At 34.8% G+C, this 9,302-nt stretch overlaps 1 protein-coding gene and 1 pseudogene across 1 annotated transcript; one reads left to right on the forward strand and one right to left on the reverse strand.

Moving 5' to 3' along the window:
* Positions 1-1,586: 1,586 nt before the first annotated feature.
* LOC113303783 lies at positions 1,587-4,323 on the reverse strand (annotated as a pseudogene).
* A 632-nt stretch (positions 4,324-4,955) lies between these two features.
* LOC113305688 lies at positions 4,956-6,992 on the forward strand. The gene is made up of 3 exons (XM_026554703.1): positions 4,956-5,637; positions 5,776-5,904; positions 5,974-6,992. The coding sequence occupies exons 1-3, from the start codon at positions 4,956-4,958 to the stop codon at positions 6,990-6,992; spliced, it is 1,830 nt and encodes a 609-aa protein (XP_026410488.1).
* Positions 6,993-9,302: the final 2,310 nt, after the last annotated feature.

A 9,302-nucleotide genomic window follows, 5' to 3' on the forward strand; every position in this document is an offset into this window, starting at 1 on the left:
AGGGAGAGCTTTCACTAGAATGGTAAAAGAGAGTAGTTAGTTTTTCTGGCGATCCCCTTCGCAAAACGAGATTGTTAAAGCGATAATCACATTAAATAATTTTTCACTGGCTTTGAGAAACAACAATAGAAATTCTTACGATGATAAGAAAATTTATGTCAATGTGATATTGATTTTAACAAAAAAACAGAAGACAATTGATTTATTTTTCAAGTAATCTTCATAAAGTGGTTATTAATTTATATTTCATATGGGCTCTACATAGGTAATCAAAAATGTATTAGTTTATAATTTTAGCGAATTATTAATTTTGCACGTTGTCCCCGACTTAGGATCGGCTAAAAATATTATTTAAGAGAGTTTATTAAATAATCGAGTATTAATTAATGTAGTTCCTACTGTATAAGAAATATGTATAATTTGATAGTCATGTTTATATTCGTTATGTGAGTGTTTTAAAATGTTTTTCAATGAATATTTGTAGTATAGTTTGAGAGATAAATTATTTCTAAATTTTATTAGTTATTATCTATAAAGATATAATTGTAAGAAAAAAAAATACTTAAATATACTCTCCTCTCCTCCTTGCCTTAAAAACTGTGCAATCTTGAACTAGGTCATCTTTTCCTTGCTTTCAAAAATTGTGTAATCTTGAACTAGGTCATCTTTTTAGGGGCGGTGAGTGTATTCTTTTTGATCTGCGTGTGGAATTTTGTTACTGCTGGGAGTTTTCAATAAATTTTAGTTTTGCAGATTATCTTTTTTTCTTTCAAAAAAGGATAGGAAAAAGCCTCCAATCAGATTTTTCATCGACGAATTTCCATCATCATATGTTCATCAGGTTCCAACACCACATATAACCAGAGGTCTCTCAGAAATGAGTATTATGGAACTGCAGCATAAATGCCTAAGGTGTTGGCTGTAAACCCTTCTTACCAACATGAACCATGTTTTACAAGACTCCCTCCCGCAAGTCTTTCTAAGGCTTGCCTGATTTCAGACCTCTTCCACTAGGTTCTAATATCAAAAATATTGAACAGAAATCACATTTAATCCTAGCTGTTAAACATGTTTAGTTAAGGGTGCTATTCTATTGAATATATAAATTTGATGTTCTTCATTTGATATTGTATAGTTAGTTCTATGCTTTCTTGTAGAATGGCTTGCATCCATCCCTACAAGATCAAAACCATTTTATTTTTTTAGATGCAACTACCACTATAGCTTTGTTCTTTTCATGAGAGAAACCAAACTAAAAGAAATAAGGATGAAGATTATGGATCTTACTTACCTTTTTCTGTCTGAAGAATTTCCCACAATATCCAGATGACAGTCTGGGCACTTAGACCTCCTCTGTAACTCCTCCCCAAGAGGCACACTCCTCTTCTGATTCAGTAGTCTGCTTATTAACTGTTAAAGAGAAGACTTTCTTCATCCAGGGAGCTGTGGACTCCACATTTTATGCATTAATATCTCCTAGAAATTTTATTAGCTACTGAAAATGGTTGATCCCACAAACCATAGTATTAGCCAAACATTAGTAGTAATATAACGAACATCAGTTTACTATGTATCCCTGTAGCGAAGGATATTTGGTTAGCTCCTGCAAATGCTTCATTTCTTTCACAATAGACTCCAGCATGATCTCTCGCTTTTCCAAGTAAGCCATCTCACATTTGACCTGCAGGTGGACCTATATTGAGAATGCCAAGACTAGAACAATTGTGAAGTACAAACTATGGATAAAGCTGAAACTTGATTCTAGTTCAATAAAACTTTGGTAAGTTCACAACGAATAGATGTTAAGATTGAGACTTCAGCAAGGTTGGTATCGCTAACCCAGCTAATCATACGACAGTTACTTTATTGCATACATATTAGAGTGTTGGAAGTTGGAATATTGACCATTAATAAGGACAGCTATAATAATATCCTTAAATGTCTAAGGTAGCTAAAATATATTTAAAAAAGATGGTCAAATCATCTTTTACCTTCTTATTAATATGTTCTCCTTCTTGGTACTCCTGTTCCTCTGTGCGTGTTTGACTAGTAATATCTGCTATCTTATCCTCGAGATCTTTTAAAGCACTTTTAAGATGAACCATCTGTTTGTCGCCCTCAGCCAAGATGCCTGCTATGAGAAGGAACAATTAATTTTCCCTTTCAACTTGGAGAACAGCTCAAAACAGATAAAATAACAAAATCCCTTTTCTATTTGCTAGGTCAAAATTTTATCAATAGCAAGCAATAGAGAATTACATGATTAGAGGTAGAATAAACCTCTGAAAGAATGAAATAATTAATGCATTCTAAAACATTTCACTCCTTGAATCTCTATACAATTTTGAAAGTCACGCTTGCCAATATATATCTCCACCGTCCATTCTTGGAGTCTGCCTCCCTCTTGGCCATAAAAAATCCATATTATGTGACAGGCTAATCTTTCAAATGCAACAATTCGCAACTTGGCTTGTAAAGTTGTAATGATACAAAATATTACAAGTTCCTTGCAGATACATCTAATGTCAACTACAAGTAATACCACATCCTTACAACAAAAATCAAGCACACATACCATTAATCTGTAGAAGCATCAGCACAATCATCTTTAGCTGAACCATGAGCTACAATCTCTTGCAGTTTCCTGCATGAAAAGTCAAAAATTAGTGGGGTGAAAAGGAACAGTTTCCTAGTTGGATGCAAATGCACAACTAGGTTCAAAAGCTGGGTTGCACCAATACTTCTTGGGGCTCCCCGTATCGTGTGTCCCCGTATGGACACAGCCACACATACTCGGACACACCTAAAATACTTCTATCTTACTATAAACTAGGAAACAGCTGAAAACTAAAGGTCACCTACCTCTAAGGAAAGATTATAGTCGAAAACATGCATGTGCTAGCAGAAATACACTTGTGCAATTGTAAACAAGTGCAAAAGAAATACAGTTGTGTGGTTTTCTTGTTTACATTTCTATATATAACTTAAAAATTGACGGTACTTTAACATATACCGCTGTGTCCCCGTATTATAGTTTTTCAGAATTGCCGTATTGGACACACGGACACGCCGCTGTGTCGGACACCCGTGGCAGTATTGGTGCAACCCAGTTCAAAAGGAATGGTAGATTCTTTCCTAGGATTACAAATATATCTCTCCTGATAGCAATATATCAATCCACTCTTTGATCCATTTCTTTGCATGTTAAGTATCCATTGGGAACAAAAGTTAATCTCTAGGCAGCATGGGATTTTCTTGCTAGGCACCTTTGCGCTACATTCAAATTACCACCCCATCACTTTTTCTCTAAGACTTTGAAGCTAATTTTACACCCATCTAGTAATATGACTAACCCATAAGTTACCAAACCTTGAAATTAGTCGGACCAAAATTCTCAACATTCCAAGCATTCAGCCTATTCAATACAACTAATTGTATCTAGCCTAAGTACCAGTAAAAACTATATAGTTGGCATTGCTGACTAGGTGTGACGAATTCCAAACCCTAGACTTACCTCTTTATGTGTCTCAATAGAAATATAGTAGAGAAAGAGAAGCAACATTGAAAAAGAAAGTGCAATATCGACCTTATTTGCTGGTTGAATTCAAACATTTGATTAATAAACTCGTCTCTGCATCAACATGAACAGAAGTAATTGATTAGTAAGAATTTTATTAACAGATTCATCATAAAGTCGCAATGTTAAATGCAACTACGAAATATAAAACGTAAGCGAAGGGAATTCAGAAGCTCATACCGCGAAAGACCTTCTTGATCTTTAATAGCGTCAACAACTGATCCAATCTTCGAAATCTCATCTTGAGTAGCAGAAATTCTAGTCTGATAGTTAAAAACACACTTACACAAATTCTAAAGAGAAACCTTCTAATTTACCAAGTGAAAACCTCAAAAGAACGAAATCAAACCTCTAAAGCTTGAACAGAAGCTTCAGTTAAAGCCAATTCGAATTCATATCCTTTCAGTTCTTGTTCAGCAGTTTCTTTACAGCGTTTAGCTTCTTCGAGTTGAGTATTTTCTTTGTCTAGCTAGGATTCAAGATCTTGGATTCTCTTTTTTAAACCAACTACTCTTCGTTCTGAATCATAGATTTTTAAAAGTTAATAAACAAATTCTCATAAACTATGAGACAAGATCTTTGAAATGAATTAGACAGCGAGAATGAAAAAAAACGGAAAAATTAGAAATTATGACCTCCTTGAGATTTTTCAGTAGCGAAATCTCGAATTAAGCTTAGAAGATGTTTCTGGTGATCTACTCCTCCCGCCATTGATTCGTTTTCCCTCTCTCTCTCCCCCCACTCTGTAAAAGTAAAACTGACTTGACAAACGCGGAAAACGCGACTTTCACTGCTACAGATGCTGTTTGGTAATCCAGAAAGATAAGCTTGAAACCCGTGCTAAACAATGGGTCCGTTATGCTCATTTTAAGTGAAGTCTACTACGAGGACTCCAAACATTTATTTTTGAGGGCTCACAAGATGATAAAAGAGGGGTCATCAAATAGTAATCAATAAAACCCTTATCCTGTTAATTTTGCTAAGGCGGAGTTCTATGGGAGTACTAATCTTGCAGATAGTGGTCAAGGCCTGTTTTTACCAGCAAATGTGGAGTGTTATGGGTGACAGTGTTGTTAACATGGTCAAGGTCTTTTTCCACTCTAAACATTTACTTAAACAAATGAATCATAGTTTCATTAGTCTCATACCTAAGTTTGAAAGCCCTAAGAGTGCATCTGACTACATTCCTATTAGTCTTAGTAATGTCTCCTACAAAATTATTTCTAAGTTGATAGCTACTAGACTGAAAAAGGTGATGGATAAACTCGTAAGTCCTTATCAAGCAGCATTTCTATTTTCTAGGTTAATAACTGATAACATAGTTATAGCCCATGAAATAGTTGATACTATGTAAAAGTGCAGAGCTGAAAAGGGCCTCATGGCAGTCAAGCTCGACATGTCTAAGGCCTTTGATAGGATTGAGTGGGGGTTTTTGATTGCTACTCTTAGAAGGTTAGGATTCCATAATGATTGGTGTGATATGATTTATGAATGTGTGTCCACTATTTCAGCGACTATTATTCTTAATGGCAGACCTGGTGAGGTTTTTTATCCCACAAGGGGACTTAGGAAGGGAGACCCTTTGTCTCCCTATTTCTTTATAATTTGTATGGAATCCTTTTCTCGTCTGCTTGTGCATGCTGAAGTTAGTGGGAAAATACAAGGAATTAGAGTTACGAAACACTGTCCGTCCATTAGTCATTTGTTCTTTGCGGATGACTGCTTAGTCTTTACTAGAGCTATTGTTAATGGAGTCAAACATCTTGTTGATATTATTCACATGTTTAGTAAGTTTTCGGGGCAGTCCATAAATTTTGATAAGTCACGGTTATCTTTCAGTCCAAAAACTAACCCCAATGTTATGAATCAGATTGCTAGTATCTTGAATATTAGAAGAATGGCCTTGCAAGATAAATATTTAGGAGTGCCTCTTTTAATACAGAAAAACAAAGTTGAGACTTTTGACCACTTGTCAGGAAGGTTTGGTAATAGGTTAGCATTATGGAATGGTAAACATTTGAATATGCCTGGTAGGACTGTGTTAGCTCAAACTGTTTTAGGTTCTTTAGCCTCTCACCATCTATCTATTTTTCAAATGCCTAAAGTTTTAACTGATAAATTTGATAGGTTCCAGATAAATTTTGTTCTTAATAAAAAATAGAATAGTATAAGCCTTAATTTTATCGGTTGGCAAACAGTGGCCCAGCTTAAAGCCTTGGTGTGTTTAAATCTTAAGAAAACTGAAGTTATAAATATAACTCTTCTTACTAAATTGGCATGGAGATTGATCAGTGAGGAAGATTCTTTATGGGGTAAAGTAATGAAAGGTAAGTATTTTCCGTTCCATAATCCTCTTCATTATGTTAATGATAAGTCTAGTTCTTGGGTATGGAAAGGTGTTTGTAAAGGAATTAGTGTTATTAAGGAAAATTATTGTTGGGAGGTTAGTGATGGTAGGAGAATTTCCATTTGGAAAGATGTTTGGATTCTATGTTGGAAAACTTCTCATTCTTCCCAATTTGCCTCATCTTATTTTCAATCTGTTGACCAACTCATTGATCATGACAACAAGACATGGAAACTTGATATTTTAGCTTCTATGTTTAATAATGCTACAGTTAAAGATATTCTTAATATTAGAATTCCTTCTACAGGTACAGATCAGTTGAGACGGGTTTCGTCTGAAAATTGTATTTTTTCGGTCAAAACAGCTTATAGAGTGCTTGATTCGCCAAACAGTAATGTTTTTACAAATCCTAGGATAGAACACTTTCCATGGGTTAAGTTCTGGAAAACTAGTTTACCTCCTAATATTATGCATTTTATATGGAAATGTGTGTATGGATGTCTTCCGGTTAGAGAAACTTTAGTTAGATATGTAGCTGAGATTAATCCTAGATGCCCTTTATGTGATAGAGAAGATGAGGATATGCAACACTTATTGATTGATTGTGATATTTCAAAAGCCTGGCTTGCTGTGAACTCTAATATTGCAGGGATATGCAATGGTGTAAATCTCATTGATTGGGTCACTAGTTGGTACACAACTAATGATAGATTAGCAGCAGCTAATAAAGAACTGGCAGAGATTGCTTCATTTACTCTTTCTCATATTTGGAAGCTGCGTTGTGCAGTGGTTTTTGATAATGCTCATGTCAATATATCTATTATAGTCAGTCTGATCAATCAGAGTAAACATGACCGGGTTACTAGTAATAGTAATCAGTTGTTTGGTAATCAACATGGGGCTACAATGAGGCTACATATTCCTTGGACTAGACCACCTGAAAATTTTACAAAAGTTAATTTTGATGTGTCCTTTCCAAAGGACTCTAAGCTTATGGGAACTGGACTAATAATAGTTGATGATGCAGGTAATTGGAGAGCAGTAGGGTGTATTCTGGCAGTAGCTTAGGATGCAAAAAAGGTTGAGGCGCAAGCTGCTTTGGAAGGAATCAAGTGGGCAGTTGGAAACCAGATCATCAATCTTCAACTTGAAGGAGACTGTGTTAATGTGGTAAATGCCATTAATGGCAAACTAGGTTCAGTGAAATGGATTACGAATAATATAATTCGTGACTGTCAAGATCTCTTAGGAATTTCAATAAATGGGAATGTGTTTATGTCCCTAGGGAAACTAATGAGGTAGTTGATTTGTTAGTCAAAGATGCAAGGCTAAGTAATAATGCTAATTTTTGTTTGAGAATTTTCCCCAGTGGTTATCATCTCTGATCTCTGAAAAACTTGATGTAGTTCATTAAATTATCAATGAAATCTTTTCTTTCTTATTAAAAAAAAAAAGATTAGCAGCCCATGTCAGCTGGGACCTCCACCCATCGTTGTTTGGTTCGACGCTTAAAATCTCAGCCGAATCAAAAAATAAGTCACCCAGCGCTGAACCATTCAGCAAAAAGGTAATTTTGTAGCGCTGAACCATTCAGCACTACTATCTCGCTGCTAGTTCAAGTGCGAGCAAATGCTGGGAGAAAGAACTAGTGTTAACAAATAGACCACACTTTTTTTTTAAATTGCAACACTTAACTGCTAATCTAACAGTTGAAACTAGCCTATAGGACTTAGCCTAATGGCTAGAATACCATCAAAGTGTTAATGATTGATAAACTAAACTAAAATTAGTGATTAGTTTAGACTAATAGTTTGATTTATAATTAGTATTGGAAAATCAAAGATGGAAAAAATTTGATTTTTTTTCCTTGCAAAAGTGAACATACGGTTGGGAGTTCATATTATCCCACCGTAGACAAATCCAGGATAGCTTACGGTTGGGAAATTTGTAGAAAAAATAATTGAAAATTTAAAATAGGGTTGGGTTTCCTAGCCTTAAACCATAAATACGGTTGGGAGTTCATATTTCCCAACCGTAGCCAAATCCAAGAGAAAATTCATTTTGTTTTATAAAGATATAGTTGAGTTTTGTAACCTTAAAGTATAAATACGGTTGGGTTTTCTAACAGTAAACCTAAATACGAATAGGAAATATTGGTTTCCCAATCTATTAAGTTCTGAAACAAAATTTTAAAACCCTAGTTTGATCAAATCTAACCTATCTATGCAATCAAAAGGAAAAAAATTATGGGTTTTTCAATCTTACCTAATTATAATCATTATTGGTTAAGATAATTGTCTTCGAAGAAGAAAAAAATGGAAGAAAAGGAAGAAGAGGCGATGAAGGAGAAAAAGAGAGGAGAAGAAAAGAGGAGGAAGAAAATGATGAAGAAGAAGATATGTTTTTTTTTTAGTTTAGGATTTAGTTTTTGGTTTTTATTAGATTTAGGTTAGGTAATTAAATTAGTTGTCAAAGGGTATTTTTGCATTTTTTTGTTATAGAATAGGTCACCTCTCATTCACATTTAAGATATTTGAATCCATGAGCCCTCAAAACCAAATCTTTGGAGCCCCTATGATAGACTTCTTTTAAGTAGGGTCTTCTTACCTTGTATCCTAGTACACAAGTTAAGGTGGAGCAAAAAAAAAATTATATTGAACCTGCAACCTGGAAAGCACCGACACGGATACGGGATACAGACACGACATGACGCGGATACAGGGACCGGCAAAATTCAAAATCATCAGGACACAGACAAGTTTATATATATATAGATTAAATAATTTTTATATACCATGATCATATAAAAATATGTTTGTCTGTTTAATATCTGATATGCTTGACCAACGGATGGCATGATATTAAATTTTCTTTTTTCATGGGGGAGTTCCCATCCCAGTCGCTTGTTATTGGGGTTCTCGTCTGTCGCCTTTGCACTACTGCAATGGCCTGACACATAAAAGAAAAAAGGAAAAAAAATATACTAAGATCATGGTGTTATAGTACATCAAATACATTAATCGCGCAAATACATAAAAAAAAAAAGCTCAATCTTATAGTTAGGTTAGCCCACCAGTAGAAAAATTGACTATTAACTATTATACTAATTTTTGCAACATACTCAACTAGTAAAATGGAGTATCGATTTCTACACATGTGTCGTGTCGGTGTCACATGCACGTCTTGTATCTGACGCGGACAATGCATTACCAATACTAGCGCGTAAGTGCTTCATAACATGCAACCCTTCCGTATATCTCAAATTTTTTGAGACTCTGATTTTTCTAGAAAATATCACTATTTTGCCCTTCAAAGCTTATTTTATCCTAAGATAATCAATTTTATCCTTTGAATTCACGTGCGAAGAAATTGATCGAT

Source organism: Papaver somniferum, chromosome 8 (genome assembly GCF_003573695.1).
Source record: "Papaver somniferum cultivar HN1 chromosome 8, ASM357369v1, whole genome shotgun sequence".
Lineage (NCBI taxonomy): Eukaryota > Viridiplantae > Streptophyta > Magnoliopsida > Ranunculales > Papaveraceae > Papaver > Papaver somniferum.